The 17,575-nt window shown below is 43.2% G+C and overlaps 1 protein-coding gene across 2 annotated transcripts; it reads left to right on the plus strand.

Moving 5' to 3' along the window:
* The first annotated feature begins 527 nt into the window (after positions 1 to 527).
* LOC140409036 (uncharacterized) lies at positions 528 to 16,841 on the plus strand. 2 transcript variants are annotated; one of them, XM_072497073.1, is made up of 4 exons: positions 528 to 661; positions 2,730 to 3,908; positions 9,846 to 10,063; positions 15,194 to 16,841. In XM_072497073.1, exons 1-4 carry the CDS (start codon positions 656 to 658, stop codon positions 15,261 to 15,263), a joined length of 1,473 nt encoding a protein of 490 aa, XP_072353174.1. In that variant the 5' UTR covers positions 528 to 655; the 3' UTR covers positions 15,264 to 16,841. The 2 variants fall into 2 exon arrangements, with proteins under 2 accessions (XP_072353174.1, XP_072353172.1); XM_072497071.1 differs by lacking the exon at positions 528 to 661 and adding an exon at positions 1,091 to 1,182.
* Positions 16,842 to 17,575: the final 734 nt, after the last annotated feature.

Below are 17,575 nucleotides of genomic sequence, written 5' to 3' on the forward strand. Positions count from 1 at the left end.
GTGCATCACTCACTACCACCTTCTCAAGGACAATTAGAGATGGTCAATAAAAGGTGGCCTCACCAGTGATTCTAACATCCCAAGAACAAATGAAAAAGTTATATTTTTCCTTATATTTCCCTGAAATGACCACTGCAGAATTGGTGACAATCAAAGGAACTTCAAGACCATTGCCTCTCATCAAGTTAAAGTACGATTTTCAACTCCACCCCCACATATCCTTATAGAGGTCGAACTAATGAACACTTCCTCCAGAAAGAAGGGGATGATTGTGGAACCATTTGGGTTGCCCCTGGGAATCTGTTTTCTGTTGAAGGAACGAATAAAGCAGTGAAAATATTGGGTTTTTTTTCTCGAATGAGGAGAGAAGGAAATAACAATCGTGGAAACAAAGCTAATAAATCCAGTTCAACTGCCGATAAACGAAAGTGAAACACCGCTATTATAACGATAGGCCAGCTATTTACTCTGCCGGGAAGCTCAGGAGAGTGACTGACAGGCGGCGTGGCTAATCAGGGAGCCAGTGGGTGATGGGAGGCGGGTTCTCGGCCGCCTCGATGCCGCTGCGGGGGCTGAAGCCGGTGCAAAGCGAAAGCGCCGCTTCTCTGCGGCGTCAGTGAGCGGCGGGTCTACCGTTCAACCTCGGGGGCTTCAGATGGAGGTCTGTTGTAAATTGTCACCACTTTCTGTCATCGCAAGCAGCCTAATATCTATAAGCTTGGAGTGGCGGTGGTTGGTGACTCGCGGCTGTAAGTCGCCCTGTGACCAAACCATTTGTTTGCCTCTTGGAGGAAGCATTTTATTTTCTCAGCCGAGCTCGCTTCATGTTGTGCTCCACAATTCCCAGCCAGGCTCCCGTGTGGCTTTACCCAGGCCCCTGGGGGCGATGGAGGAAGACCATTCGGGCCATCTCCATTCACCTGGCGTCTGCGTAGGGTCGGCAGCCGATTGCTTTTGTTTATGTTGAAAGCCTCGCATCACATTTCGGCCTATCTTCCTCTGCGCACGGAACCCTGCGTGGGGCGAGTTTTGGTTGTGTGTGTGTGCAGGAATGCCCGCTGAGCATTCTGCCCCGCAGTCATCAGCGGAGTCGGTGAAGCAAGGCTCTTTGGGACGAATGCACGTCATTTTCAATGTTCAGACAACATGGGGAAGCAGTTTTTTTTTCCCCAAATAAAAAAGGTTAATAGAATGCAGATTGTATAATGGCTGCGAGCTTCCTGTGCACTCTGGTTGCGGGAACATGAATCGAAGCATGAGTGAGGAGGGTACGGCATGCTGGAAATATCCTCATGCTTGGAATGGCGTTTTGCTGGGCGGGTCTCTCCTCAAAAGTGTCAATTGTTAATAAAATCAAGGGCAAATAATGTAGATAATTTTCTGATGACTTTACGACTGCTGTGTTTGAACGATTTTTTTTTTGTCTCCTGCTTAGGCGAGCGAGGAAAAATTCCTGAGTTTTTAAATTGATTTTGTTTTACTGATAGTTAAGTGTTCTCCTATTTTGAAAAAAAGCTCATCATGGGCAAATTGTTTTGATTTATTTTCCTATTTGACAGATTTTTTTTGGTCATAATCAGTTCCATCAATATTTCTGTAAACAGCTGCCTTCAATTCGCTACTGAAGGAGGTGACTTATGCAGGGGATGATTCTGTCAGGAACTGGCAGTTAACTAGTTGTTTCACTTGTGCACAAGACAGATCTTCATTTGTTCCCATAATGATTTTCTTCCCTGGAACAGTGTCACTACTAGCCTGTCGCCAGAGGCTTACAGCTTGAGGGGCACCACTCCACATCAAGCATGGCCAATCAGGAGTGCCTCCCGCTCTTACTGCCTGGTGTTTTGTATGTTGGAAGGATTTTCAAGCCTGATACCTAACCATCCTAGCTAAGCCATGAACACATCTTCCTTGGCCATCAAGACAAGGGGTGGGACTTAAACCTGGATCTTCTGGCTCAAAGGCAGGTCTCTATCCACTGCACCAAAGACCTTCCCGAGTTAGTCAGTTCATCCAAATAATCATCATTGGTGTGTGATGCTGCTGAACAATACACTTTTTATTCTCTTCCTGTCTTTCATCTTCCTCCTCACTACATCTCTCCTGTAACTTATGTACTGAAGTCTACTATCACCATGATGAGATCAGATAATTTGGGAGAGACCAAATGTAGGAACTTTTGAACTGTTCTAACTTTGTACCACACAAGTTAGGAACATTTGCCAAATGGGTGGCACAGTGGTCAGCACGGTTGCCTCAGTGCCAGGAACCCGTGTTCGATTCTGACCTTGGGTGACTTGTGTAATTTGCACCTTCTCCCCATGTTTGCATGGGTTTTCTCCAGGTGACCTGGTTTCATCCCACGGTCTAAAGATGTGCAAGTTAGGTGGATTGGCCATGATCACTTGTCCCTTAATGTCTGAAAAGGTAGGTGGGATTATGGTGATAATGTAGGGAAGTGAGCCTAGGTAGAGTGCTCTTTCGGAGTGTTGGTGTAGACTTGATGGGCTGAATGGGCTCCTGCACTGTAGGGATTCTATGAGGGGGTTTAACAAAGACCTGGGTCACTAAATTTAAGTTAAATCAATCCCTAACTCTACATTTTGGAAGATGGGTGAAGGGAGAACGCTTATTGCAAGAAAATGTTATTTATTTGAGAAATGTTATTTAAAATGCTTGACAAAGGGTATAGGAATTGTATGTTTATCATTGGATTTTACTTATTTCAGGTATTTCCTGAAGTCCGAGCGATCATCGATTTAAGTATCTTCAAGGACAAGGCAAATGAGGCATTGGACATCATTCGATCAGGCAAATCATCAGCAAGGTGTCCGAATTGTTTAAATAGTTATGAAGTTATTGGCTCATTTGAAAAGATTGATGAAATTCACACAGAATTATTGAAACTTAAAATGAGGCCTTCAGGAGCACAGTCCACCAGGTCCACGAGAGCAGACTCCACCAGGTCCACTGGAGCAGACTCCAGGTCCACGGGAGCAGAATCCACCAGATCCAAGGGAGCAGAATCCACCAGGTCCTCTGGAGCAAAGTACACCCAGCCTTCTGACTTCAAGTCTGCCAGGGGGTCCCCCAGCTCAATAATTCATGCATCTATGACCTCTGATCATGTGTTCACAGTAAATGAAATTATTCTCAATTACATTGAAGCGATTTATGGGAGCTATTTACAAAGAATAGAGAAAGATTTTGATGTTATTATGAAGAAGTCCACCCTTTTAGAAGATGGTGTCAAAGTCCAGTTTATACAGAAGAAAAATGGTAAGCCATCCGAAGGTGCAACAGAAAAATTTTTGTGTCGGTATCAAACAATTGCAACAAATTTAAAAATGGAAGAATTACCGCATCCAGGCAGCATAATAATAAAAAGGGACATTGTAGAATCTTTGCAAAAGAAATTTCCTAAAGTCTGGGTTACTGAAAAGGAAACCGGGTTTGTTATAATCGGAGATCCCATTGATGTTAAGAACACCAAGGAGTTTCTCAAAATGCAATTCAGCCAAATTGACACCTATACAATGCCGGATAGTACAAATACAAGTAGGAGGCCATCTTTAACCTCTGAATACAAACCTAATTCAAATTCAGCTGCAGCAGGAAGTAAGCAGGAGTCTAAAGATGAGGACACAACCTGCCCAATTTGCTTAGAAGAATTTCAAGATCGAGAAATCTTAAAAAAATGTAAACATTCATTCTGTAAGGAATGTATTAATGTGGCTTTTAAAACCAAGTCTGCCTGCCCGTTATGTGGAGAAGTGTATGGAGAGATCAGAGGGAATCAACCTGATGGTGGCAGGATGACTCACAAGATCATAACGCTACATCTTCCCGGCTATGAAAAATTTGAAACCATTGAGATATACTATATAATACCAGATGGCATTCAGGGGGTGAGTAATTGTTCTGTTATTGCCTCAACTCCATATGAGCTAAAGATTTAATTATAGAATAATCTAGCCTCATAATTATTCCTTCACCCAGGAACCATTTTAGTAAATCTCTTGTGTACCTTCTCAAAGCCTTCTCTTGCTTCCTTTTTTTTTCTCATAACTTTAATGCATTCAATTAATTAGCGTGGTCAATTCACCTACCCTGCACATCTTTGGGTTGTGGGGGCAAAACCACGTAAACACGGGGTGAATGTGCAAACTCCACACGGACAGTGACCCAGAGCCGGGATTGAACCTGGGACCTCGGCGCCATGAGGCAGCAGGGCTAACTCATTGCGCCACCGTGCTTCCTGAAGTATGATGCCCAGAATAAGACACAATACTTCTGTGTTTTTATAGTTTTAGGGTAACTTTCTAGCTTTTATGTCTCTGCTTATAAAGGCCAGGAACATATATGTTTTATTAACTGCATGAAAGATCTCCGGTATCTTGCTCTGTGCATCTTCTTTAAAGTTGTACCAGTTAGGATGTATTGCATCTGTTCCTTCTTCGTAGCCAAATACATCACCTCACATTTCCCTGCATTAATGCACTACAAGTCTTGTCCCATACCATCTACCTCATCTCGGCATTTCGGTATCTCTTTTATTCCCTTTCTTAGGCACTCAACTAGTTTTCTTTTGAAAACGTATGAGCAATTTGCCTCAAAAGCGTCCTATGGTAACAAGGTCCAGACTTAAAGCACCTCCTGAATGAAGAAATGTCTCTCGATTTCCCCATTGGATCTGCTTGTAAGTCCCTGCCTTGTAATTATGGCCTCTGCTTTTGGATCCACCCACAAATGGAACAATCTCCCCAAATGCCGTGCCCAGCCCATTCATAAATTTAAAGAGCTCTATCAGGTCTTCTTTAATGTTTCTCTATTCTGCTGAAAGAAGCAGAAACAGGTCTATCTTTTCCGTTCACTGCAAACTCTCAGTTCTGCTGCCACCTGTATCAATTTTTTTGTATCTCCTCTGATGTTTCTAAGTCCTTTTACTATATGGAGACAAGAACTGTGTACAATATTCTAAATGTTGATGAAGACCAGTCAGCACCAGTTCATGTTGTATATGTACACTTTCAGAATTACTTGTTTGGTAAAATGAGACCTATGGGATAAAAGAGGCAGTAGCAGCCGGAGCATCAAATTGGTTAAGGGATAGATAACACAGTTATCTCAGTTTTCAGATGAAGTGCTCCTGCCAGCGGAAAAATCTGAGTTCCCGCTAGTGCCAAGTACATCTCCCGGATAGAATTTCCCCACCTTTAGTATGCTAACATATTCATATTGGGAAGCACGCCAGCCAACCCACCGTCACCGATTTCGGGTGCTGTTTTTTAAGAACGCCCCATTCCCAGCATTCACAGGGAGGCTCCCCTCCTTTCTGACAACCAAAATGGTGATCCCCGCTGACCAGAAGAGCGCCTTCAACCGCTAAGCAAAAAGGGACATCCTTCTGCCCCCACCTCACAAATAACGGGTCAACCCCCTCCCTTCCCCCACACCACGTGGCATGTGGGTGACGTGACCTCCCCCTCAGGCCCTGCCCCTTGGCAGGGCCAATGGGTCACTGGCACCCTGGCACTGACAACCTGGCATGGCACATTGGATTGCGACTCTGGCACTGACAACCTGGCCTGGCACGTTGGACAGCAAGGGGGCTCAAGGGGGTAAGTCCAGTACTTATGTGCCCCTCTGTTGTTACCAGACTGCAGAGCAGAGGGTCCACCAAGTGTCCTGGAGATTGTGAGCGAAAGGGTTTAATCTCAAGATTGCCCCTCGGGATGGGAACCTAGTGGCTGAACTGCCCCTTCTAGCCGTGGGAAACCTGAAGATCCCTATTGGCATAGTGATTTCAGCCAGCTCTCTGATCAAATTCTTCATTCTTGTCTGTGTACTGTGAGGTCTGGCCACTTTGAATCAAATAATTCATTGTTGATACAAGCCAGGAAGCCTCAAGTACTTTCCCTTTCTCCGCATCACTCAGCCCCATGCACTTGACACTCAAACACTGCACGTTAGAAAAGAGGAACTGAAAGCATTTGGCTGCTTTGAAGATTAAAGCAAATTACTGTGAATGTTGGAATCTGAAACAAAAACTGAAAATACTGGACAATCTTTGTAGATCTGATCACATTTGTGGAGAGAGAATGGTGCTAATGTTTTGAGCCTGGATTACTCTGTCAAAGTCAGGAACAACTGGAAATAGAGTCAGATTTATACTGTTGTGGGGAGGTGTGGAGCAATAGGCGATGGATAGATGGCCAGCGATAGGTGAAGATTGACAAAGGTGTCATGGACTGAAAGACAAAGGGAATTTACTTACATTTTTTACAATGATCTGATTTTCCGTCACCCATCCCACTTGGGCCATCTGTTCCCTGTTCCTAGTTGTCCTTTGACACTCCTTTGTTCTGCCATTAGCACATTCTAATCTCTTTATGAGCCACTATCAGCACCCTTCTTAGACTTAATCATCCCCAATGTACAATCCCTTTGTCTTTCAGTCCACAAGGTCTTTATCAATCTGCACCTATCGCTGGCACTCTATCCAGCCCCACCACTCCATGCCCACCTGCAACAGTATAAATCTGACCCTCCAGTTATAGAGTCATAGAAGTTTACAGCATGAAAACAGGTCCTTTGGTCCAACTTGTCCATGCCGCTAAGCCAGTCCCAATTTCCCGCATCTGGCCCATATCCCTCTATACCCAGCTTTCCCATATAAAAGACTAAATGCTTTTTAAAAGACAAAATTGTACCCACCTCTACTACTGCCTCTGGCAGGTCTTTCCAGATACTTATCACCCTCTATGAAAAAATTGACCCACTGGACCCTTTTGTATCCACTGGACCCTCTTACCTTAAATCTCTGCCCTCTAGTTTTAGACTCCCCTACCTTTGGAAAAAGATGTTGACTATCTACCTTATCTATGCCACTCATTATTTTCTAGACCTCTATAAGATCACCCCTAAGCCTCCTAGGTCCCAGGGAAAAACTTCCCAGTCTATCCAGCTTCTCCTTATAACTCAAAACCATCAAGTACCAGTAGCATCCTAGTAAATCTTTTCTGCACTCTTTCTAGTTTAATAATATCCTTTCTATAATAGGGTGACCAGAACTGTACACAGTTTCCAAATGTGGCCTTACTAATGTATTGTACAACTTCAGCAAACATCCCAACTCCTTATTCAATGTTCTGACCAATGAAACCAAGCATGGTCTCATTGTTCTTCATCACCCTGTCCACCTGTGACTCTTCTTTTGAAGGAGCTATGAACCTGTACCCCTAGATCTCTTTGTTCTATTACTCGCCCCAACTCCCTACCATTAACTGAGTAAGTCCTGCCCTGAGTTGATCTACCAAAATGCATCACCTCACATTTATCCAAATTAAACTCCATCTGCCATTCAGTGGCCCACTGACCCAATTGATCAAGATCCTGTTGCAATCCTTCACTGTCCACTATGCCACCAAAATTGGTGTCATGTGCAAACTTACTATCCATGTCTCCTAAATTCTCATCCAGATCATTAATATAAATAACAAATAACAGTAGGCCCAGCACCGATCCCTGAGGCACACCACTGGTCATCGCCTCCAGTTTGAAGAACAACCCTCTACAACCACCCTTTGTCTTCTGTCGTCAAGCCAATTTTGTATCCAATTGGCTACCTCACCCTGGAGATCTCCCGTGAGATTTAACCTTATGCAGCAACCTACCATACGGTACCTTGTCAAAGGCCTTGCTAAAGCCCTTGTAGACAACGTCGACTGCACTGCCCTCATATACTTCTTGGTTACCCCTTCAAAAAACTCAATCAAATTTGTGAAACATGATTTTCCACTCTCAAAGCCATGCTGACTGTCCCCAATCAGTCCTTGCCTCTCTAAATGCCTGTAGATCTTGTCTCTTAGAATATCTTCTGACAACTTACCCACCATAGACCTTGGGCTCACAGGTCTGTAGTTCCCAGACTTTTCCCTGTGGCCCTTGAACAAAGGCACAACATTTTCTACACTCCAATCTTCAGGCATCTCACCTGTGGCTGTCGACAATTCAAATATCTCTGCTAGGGGACACAACAATCTCCTCCCTAGCCTCCAATGTCCTGGCATACATTTCATCAGGTCCTTGGGATTTATCTACCACAATGCGTTTTAAGACTTCCAGCACCCCTCCTCTGTAGTATGTGAACTCCTCGAGACATCACTATTCAAGTTCCCTAACATCCATGCCTTTCTTAGCAGTAAATACCAATGAGAAATATTCATTTAGGGTCTCGCCCACCTCTTGTGGATCCGCACATAGATGACCTTGTAGATCCTTAAGATTTTTTCTCTCCCTAGTTACTCTTTTGCCCTTTATGCATTTGTAGAAGCTCTTTGAATTCTCCTTTGCCTTATCTACCAAAGCAATCTCATGTCCCTTTTTTGTCCTCCTGATTTATCTCTCAACTGTACTCTACTCTGACAGCCTCTACCCTCTTCAAGGGTTCCACTCCCAGTTGCCTATGCATGTCATATGCCTCCTCCTCCTTTTTGACCAGTGCCTCAATATCCCGAGTCATCCGGGGCTCCCTACTTCTACCAGCCTTGCCCTTCACTCTGAAAGGAATGTGCTTACCCGGAACCCTGATTAACACTTTTGAAAGCCTCCCGCTTACCAGCCATCCCTTTGCCTCCCAACAGGCTCACACAATCAACTTTTGAAAGTTCCTGTCCAATACCATCAAAATTGGCCTTGTCCCAATAGAATTTTAACTTTTGGGCCAGACCTATCATTCTCCATTGCTATCTTAACACTAGTGGAATTATGTTCACTGGTCCCAAAGTGATCCCTCACTAACACTTCTGTCACCTGCCCTCCCTTATTTCCCAAGAGGAGGTCAAGTTTTGCCCCCTCTCTCATCAGGCCATCCACACACTGAATGAGAAATTCCTCCTGAATCCATTCAACAAATTTCTCTCCATCCAAGCCCCTAATGCTATGGTTGTCCCAGTCGATGTTTGGAAAGCTAAAGTCCCCAACTATTACCACCCTATTTTTTTCTTGCAGCTATCTGTAATCTCCTTGCATATTTGCTCATCAATTTGGGGCCTGTAATATAACCCCATCAAATAGATCTCTCCCTTATTTTTCAGTTCTACTCGTATAGACTCAGTGGGTGAATCCTTGGATATATCCCTTCTCAGTACTGCTGTGATATTCTCCCTAAACAAAAACGCAACTCCCCCTCCTCCCTTACCTTCTGTTCTATCTTTCCTATGGCATCTGTACCCTGGAACATTGAGCTGCCAGTCCTGCCCCTCCCTTAACCATGTTTCAGCAATAACTATAATACCCCAGTCCCATGTACCCATCCATGCCCTGCGTTCATCTGCCTTGTCCATCAGACCTCTTGCATTGAAATAAATGCAGTTTAATCTAAACTTCTCTTGTTCTCTGCCCTGCTTTCTCAGACCATCTGGCCGGTCATGTTTTGACAAAAAGTGATTCAGACTTGAAACATTAGCTCCCTTCTCTCTCCACAGATGCTGCCAGACCCGCTGGGATGTCCAGTGTTTTCTGATTTTGTTGTAGCTGCTTTGAAATTGCCTGCAACTGTCAAGCAGAAGAAGGATGTTTGTAAACATTTCAGTTGGGAACAATGGGGGGGTGGGGGGGTTACTTAAGATACATTCAACCGCAAAGGGAAAGATAAATAAACAAAGCTCCTGCCTGCTGTGTAAAAACTATTCGTTGTTGATCAAAGACTAGTTAAAGGTACTGGATCATGAATCTGAATGAAAATAAAACTTTTCAAAGGCTCTCAAGTGATTCCAAAGTTTGTGAGCGTTCCTGTAAAGCATACAGGTGATTTACTAAGTATTATTTTGTATAATCCATAGGTAGAGCATCCTAACCCTGGGCAAAGATATCATGGTACAACGCGTACTGCTTATTTACCAGAGAATCCTGAAGGGAAAAAGGTGTTCAAACTGCTACAACGTGCCTTTACTCAAAGACTGATCTTCACTGTTGGAACATCTAGCACCACAGGGAGAAATAATGTGGTAACATGGAATGATATTCATCACAAAACGAATACGACTGGAGGACCGTCAATGTAAGTATAGTATTAAAGCCATTTAACATTAATGCCTGATAATAATTACATTAAAAGGCTGCAACAGTTTATAGATATTTTCCTTGTGGCTCCCAAGGGTTGATATTAACACAATGATGGATGAACATGGGTGGTAGTAGATTGACTTGCTTGGTACGCTCTGCCTGAATTCATTTTTCATGAATGCAGGTGAAATTCAGGCAGGGTTATAATTTGTCACCACTACCAGGTACAAGTGAATTGGATAGTATTTTTTCGTTGAAGCTTAGAATTTTAATAAATAACAAAACAAAAACAGAAAATGCAGGATGGAAACACAATAACTGTGGAAAGAAAGACAGTTCACATTTCAGGTTGGTGACCCTTCTGACAAAAAGTGCCAATACGCTAACTCAGTTTCTCTCTTCTCCACAGATGCTGCCTGGCCTTCTGAGTATTTCCAGCATTTTCTGATTTTCAGATTCCCTGAATCATATTTGTGTTTCGAATTTTTAATTCATCTGGCAAATCAAAGGCATGGTGTAGTAATTTGGGTAACTTTCACCCCTCAGAACTATCTGGCAAATAAGTATTGTGCACTATGAGTAATGTACTTGAAATGCTGGAGTCGTATTTCAATAAGGTCAGCAAAGGTGGGCAGCACGGTAGTATAGTGGTTAGCACAGTTGCATAGTGGTGCAGAGTCTGCATGTTCTTCCCGTGTCTGCGTGGGTTTCCTCCGGGTGCTCCGGTTTCCTCCCACAGTCCAAAGATGTGCGGGTTAGGTGGATGGCTATGCTAAATTGCCCTTAAGTGTCCAAAAAGGCTAAGTGGAATTACTGGGTTATGGGGATAGGGTGGAGGTGTGGACTTGGGTAGGGTGCTCTATCCCAAGGGCTGTTGCAGACTCGATGATCTGAATGGCCTGCTTCAGCATTGTAAATTCTATAAGGTTGATTAGCTGTGATTTGTATGGCAAAGAAACAATTTCTCACACATCTGTTGATACTTTAGAGATTGAGGAACTGTAAATCATAGATTCCCTACAGTGCCGATGGAGGCTGTTGGGCCCATCAAGTCTGCACCGACTCTTCGAATTACCACTTTACCCATGGTCACTCTCCTATCCACCCACCCTATCCCCATTACCTAACCTACACATCCCTGGACACTAAGGGACAATTTAATCATGGCTAGTCCACCTACCATGCACATCTTTGGACTGTGGATGGAAACCAGAGCATCCGGGCGAGACCTACGCAGACACTGAGAGAACATTCAAAATCCATACAGACAGTGGCCCAAGGCCGGAATTGTACTCCATGCATAATTTCGAGCAGGAAGCCAACAAACCGTTGCCAACTGCCCCAACAGCCTCAGAAACATCCATACCTATCGTCACAGCCTCAGAAGTCAGATTGGTCTTCTTGAAAGTGAACCCATGGAAAGCAATGGGGACTGACGGAGTCCCTGGTCATGCACTCAGATTCTGTGTAGACCAACTGGCGGATGTGTTCACGGACGTCCTCTACCTCTCCCCTCCGTTCCGAGGTTCCCACCTGCTTCAAGAAGACCACCATCATACTGGTGCCAAAGAAGAACCAGGCAAAGTGCTTCAACGGCTACTGTCCGGTGTCCTTGACATCTATCATTATGAAGTGCTTTGAGAGGTTAGTCACGAGACACATCAAATCCATACTCCCAGAATGCCTTGACCAATAATTTGCATACTGCCACAATCGGTCCACAGCAGATGCGATCTCCCAGGCCCTACACTCGTCCTGGAGCATCTCAACAACAAGGCTCCTACATCAGCCTCCTATTCATTGACTACAGCTCTGCCTTCAACACCATAATCCCAGCCAAGCTCCTATCCAAACTCCAAAACCTAGGACTTGGCTCCTCTTTCTGCAACCACGTCCTCAACGTCCTGACCCATAGACCACGACAAGTAAGGATAAACAATGACACCTCCTCAACGATAATCCTCAATTGTGGGGCCCCACAAGGCTGCATACTTAGCCCCCTCCTATTCTACTTATACACACACAACAGTGTGGCAAAATTTGGCTCCAACACCATCTATAAGTTTGCTGATGACACAATTCTAGTGGATCGGATTTCAAACAACCATGAGTCAGAGTACAGGAGGGAGACAGAGAACCTCGTGGCACGGTGCAATGACAACAATCTCTCCCTCAATGTCATCAAAACTAAGGAACCGGTCATCGACTTCAGGTAGCGAAGTGACGTTCAGACCCCTGTCTGTATCTGGTGCCGAGGTGGAGACGGTTGTCAGCTTCAAATTCCTAGGTGTGCATATCACCAACAATCTGTCCTGGTCCTATCACATCGACGCTACGATCAAGAAAGCACATCCGAGCCTATTCCTCCTCGGTAAACTAAGGAAATTCAGCATGTCCACACTGACTCTTACCAACTTTGACAGATGCACCATAAAAAGCATCCTATCTGGCTGCATCACAGCCTGGTATGGCAATTGCTCGGCCCAAGACCGTAAGAAACTATAGAGAGTCGTGAAGACAGTCCAGTCTATCACGCAAACCTACCTACCATCCATTGATTCAGTCTATACCTCCCGCTGCCTTGGGAAAGCAATCAGTAGAATCAAAGACCCCTCCCACCCGGGTAATTCTCTTTTCCAACCTCTTCCATTGGGCAGAAGATACAAAAGTCTGAGAACATGCACTGACATGATCAAAAACAGCTTCCCTGATGTTACCAGACTCCTGAATGACCATCTTATGGACTGAACTGATCTCTCTACGCTTTTTTTTTCTACTGTTGTTAGCGCAACATTACTCTATGCTTCACCTGATGTCTATGTATTTACATTGTGTATTTATCATGTGTCCTGTGTTTTTACATGGAATGATCTGCCTGAACTGTACGCAGAACAATACCTCGGTACACGTGACAAATCTAAATCTAATCTGTTCCCTGTTGTTGCTGCTGCTGGGCACCTACTCCTGATGCTTGCGCCACTTCTGCACTCACCTGATTTCTGGCTTTAAATCCTACATTTTCGGTGCAACTTAAGTTAGGTGAGGTTACTGGGTTACGGGGAAGGGGTGGAAGTGTGGGCTTAAGTAGGATCCTCTTTCCAAGGGCTGGTGCAGACTCGATGGGCCGAATGGCCTACTTCTGCACTGTAAATTCTATGATGAACTCATCCTCCATTTTATAGCTTTAAACCTGTCTTGTCAGCATCTGAAAAGGAGAACAATACAGCACAGGAACAGGCCCTTTGGCTCTCCAAGTCTGTCCCGGTCATGATACCAACCTTGGCTAAAACTCTCAGCACTTCCTTGTGCCGTTTCCCTCCATACCCATCTTATCCATGTATTTGTCAAGATGCCTTTTGAACACCGTTAATGTATCTGCTTCCACAACCTCCCCATGCAATGCGATCCAGGCACTCTCCATACTATGTGTAAAAAAAACCTGCCTCGCACATCTCCTCTAAAATTTGCCCCACGGTCCTTAAACCTATGCCCCCTGGTGACTGACCCCTCCACCCTGGGAAAGAGTGCCTGCCCATCCACTCTATCCATGCCCCTCATAATCTTGTAGACCTCTATCAGATCACCCTTCAACCTGCGTCGTTCTAATGAAAACAGTCAGAATCTATTCAGCCTCTGTGCATAGCTAACACCCTCCAGACCAGGCAACATCCTGGTAAATCTCCTCTGCACCCTCTCCAAAGCCTCCACATCCTTTTGGTAGTGTGGCGACCAGATTGTGCGCAATATTCCAAGTGCAGCCTTACGAAGGTTCTATACAACTGTAACAAGACTTGCCAGTTTTTATACTCTATGCTCCGTCAATGAAGGCAAGCATTCCGTTACTATAATGTTTTGGCAGAGCATCCTCCATCAAAACAGTACATGCTCAACATACCAGCTATCTGATCACCTACAAATGCTGAGTGACTAGCTATACATTTATAGCATTTTCTGTATTAATTTAAAATTTGCTGAATCTGCCATTTTCGTTTTTATCAGCACTCTCTTTAAAGTCCTGTTTCAGTTAATTGCAATATTGGGTCCTTAGGGCGCGCACCCCCCCCCCCCCCCCCCCCCCCCCCCAACCAGATTCCCACCATAGCAAGCATTCCTCCTTCATGGCTTTCCTGTAGTGGTCTACAGATATTACTTGTTGTAAAGTGTTTGTTGAATTTGAGTCTCCCGCCCTTCCTTTCTGACCAGGATTATATCACCTCAAATGAAAGTGGCATCTGGTATATTTATTCAAAAGTACACCAAATATAATTTTTTTTAAATTCGTTCATGGGACGTTGGCTGTTCCAGCATTTATTGCCCATCCCTAATTGCCCTTTACGGGGCAGTTAAGCGCCAACCACATTACTATGGGTCTGGAGTCACGTGTAGGCCAAACTAGGTCAGGATAGCCGATTTCCTTGCCAAAAGAATAGTGAACCAGATGGGTTTTTACGACAGTCTACAATGGTTTCATGGTCATCATTAGACTTTTAATTCCAGATTTTTATTGAATTCAAATTTCACCACCTGCTGTGATGGGATTCAAACCCAGGTCCCCAGAGCATTACCCTGGATTTCTGGTTTACTAGTCCAATGACAGTACCACAACACCACTGTCTCCCTGTGTAGAAAGGTAATAGCACAGGAGGAGGCCATTTGCCTCATCATGTCCCTGCTGGCTCTCAGTAAGAACTCCTCAGCTGGTCCCACTCCCCTGCCTTTTCCCCATTCCCCTCAATTCCTTTCTCTTCCGATCATTACCTAATTCCTTTTTGCAAGCTTTGATTGAGTTTACCTCCATTCAGGCGGTGCGTTCCAGATCCTAATCGTGTGTAGCTTTAAAAAAAGACTTTCCTCATGTCGCATATGATTCTATAGATCAGTCACCTTAAATCAGTGTTCGCTGATTCCCAACCTCTGTTCTGAGCACCATGCTGTTTGACTGTGAAATATGAGCGACTTGCATATACCAGGTAAAGAAGCCTAATAATTTCCATCTGCGCTGTTTGTGGCTCATTATGGGCAGATGGACAATGAGTATGTAGCTCACATTTGACCCATGACAACGATATTGCTGGTGTATGAAAAAAATATCTTGGTTTGATTAAAATCTACTTGTTTTCCTTAGGTTTGGGTATCCTGATCCAACCTATCTGACACGTGTGCAGGATGAGTTGAAGGCCAAAGGCATATACTGAAATACACTTATTCCAACAGTTAAGTTACGCTGTGGATTGTAGAAATTACTGCTTCTTGTGGGTTTAAAACAATTCTGTTAAGGTCATACATATTCTGTGCATAACGACCATTGTTGTCAGCTTTGCCATGCAGCATAAATGTATAAATAATCATATTTCAAAATATTGCAATTTGATTTTGCCCAATAGATGCACAGATAATTCACTTAACTTCAGTGTGTAAAATTTTTACTGCAATAGTCTTTGTACATTATGTAAATCTTAACAGTATGTATTTTATATTGTTGGAACTAGTGGGTCTTGCTGTGGCGAGTGTCTCATCATTCCCATCTGTAAAGGCAGTTCTGTATTTTGGGTCCAAGTACAAAACCCATGAATCCAACTTCAGTGCATCTTCTGAAGCCAAGGAATTCTAGTTTCTGCTGGAAAGCGGAAGGGAAGCAGATTGAATCAACGCTGCAAAGAGATACAGGGGTGAGAAAAAGGTAAAGAAAGTTACACCAAGCTAGTTATGGAAATTCTCTTTTGCCTTCCCTGTCTCTGTATTGCACTCACTTGACCCATTCGCTCCTCTTGATCTTCCTTTCATCCCAGAGATCTTATAAAATTACACTCTGCCATATAGCACCTGTTGTGCTTCTCTGCAGATCTTTGAAATCCAAAAGGGACATTAAAGAAATTGAGGGGGAAAAAAAAATCACAGCAAGAATGGGTTAGCAAAGAATCGAGGAAAGGTACTCTATAGGAAGAGAATAATTAATGGCAAAAAACTATACACTTCAAGGCATTTTCGTATGTTACCTCAGTATCACTTTTATAACCTCGATTCCATGGGCATAACTTTTGAATTAACTATAATTGGTATAACTTTTGAGAGTTTGCTTTTCTTTGCACATTCAAAACTACCAGGAGAAATTGCATTCTGTAGGAAAAATCAAATTACGATCAGCAAACAGGTTTTCAAAATGTTAAATGTTCAGGCGTTCTTACTCCATGTGACCAGCAATGATTTTGTGCAGTACACCAATAAGATTTTGCAGTAACCGGAGAATTCAGAAAATATCTGGAAAACTTCACTTGTAAGTTTTATGTTGCCATTGGAAAATTACATTTATCAATTCCATATTAAGTATTTGATGTATATTTTTCAGTCATTGATCTGGAAAAATAGTTAGCTGTTTAAGATCGTACACCAATTCCAAGGTCTGCCTTGTCTTTCTGGTTTATAAACTACTGGATTGAGTTAATACCTTGCACTTGCTATTCCATTACACATAGTCTGTAGTCTGTTTTCAGGTAATGTCCATAGCATTTTGTTCTGTGCGTAGAAAAATAGTTATTGGATTAGAGAGTATTGCCTTTGAAATGCTGCGTGATATTATCAAACAAGTACCTGAAGCATTATCGAATTCCTCTGTCTGCTATTTAACTGGTCCCTGATTGACCAGAGTAGGTACCTTCATATTTGATTGTGGTATACTAATGTACTCGTTTTCAATTTGAAAGTTGCATCAGCTTGCGTATTGCTGAAATTCTGTCAATGGCTGAGTCTTTTAAAATAAACCAAAATTAAAATAATGCTGGTGACAATGTCATACTTGACTAGATATTTTCATGCTTTAAAATAAAATTGCATCACACCCATTCTGGTATTTTTTATTCTATTGTGCATATTTTACATCATTGCAATTTGTGGGTCTGACCTGTACATTTCAAAATGACTATTTTAGTTCAAAGATCAATCTTCAGGATTTAGCAATAAATCTTTTTCCAAAGCACTCTTTTTCCATTTGTCCAGTGATAACTCAATCTTGTTCAAATGTAATTTTAGCTGAATGAGCAGACAAATCAGTCAACCATGGGAAATTATGGATAGGTTTGTTATGGGTGAGTTATTTACAAAGCATTTGATGTGTATGAGTATTCTGTGCTTTGCAGAACAACTAGAATCCTTTTTGCTATTACCTAGCAGCTACTGTACTATCTATTTCCAGAAACGGATGACAGTGGATACTCCTTAATCTATATTGATCTTTATGCTGAAAAGAAAAACCCCACAGAATTGCAGAGAACCAAAATAGCCTTACTCCTTTTAAGTGACTAACTCGCAAAATAGTTTTAGTTCTGTTTTCATGTATCTGAGGTGAGCTGGTTACAATGGGAGCAAGTTTGGAAAAAAATATTCCAGACTACACTTCATTACAAAAAGACGGGCCCAGGATTTTAAGAGGGGGCTGACGTGATGGTAGGGTGGGATGGGATGTGGTAGCCCTAATAGTAAAAGATGACAGAAGGATGTTACTGATTAAAAA

The sequence above is a fragment of the Scyliorhinus torazame genome, chromosome 3 (genome assembly GCF_047496885.1).
Source record: "Scyliorhinus torazame isolate Kashiwa2021f chromosome 3, sScyTor2.1, whole genome shotgun sequence".
NCBI lineage: Eukaryota > Metazoa > Chordata > Chondrichthyes > Carcharhiniformes > Scyliorhinidae > Scyliorhinus > Scyliorhinus torazame.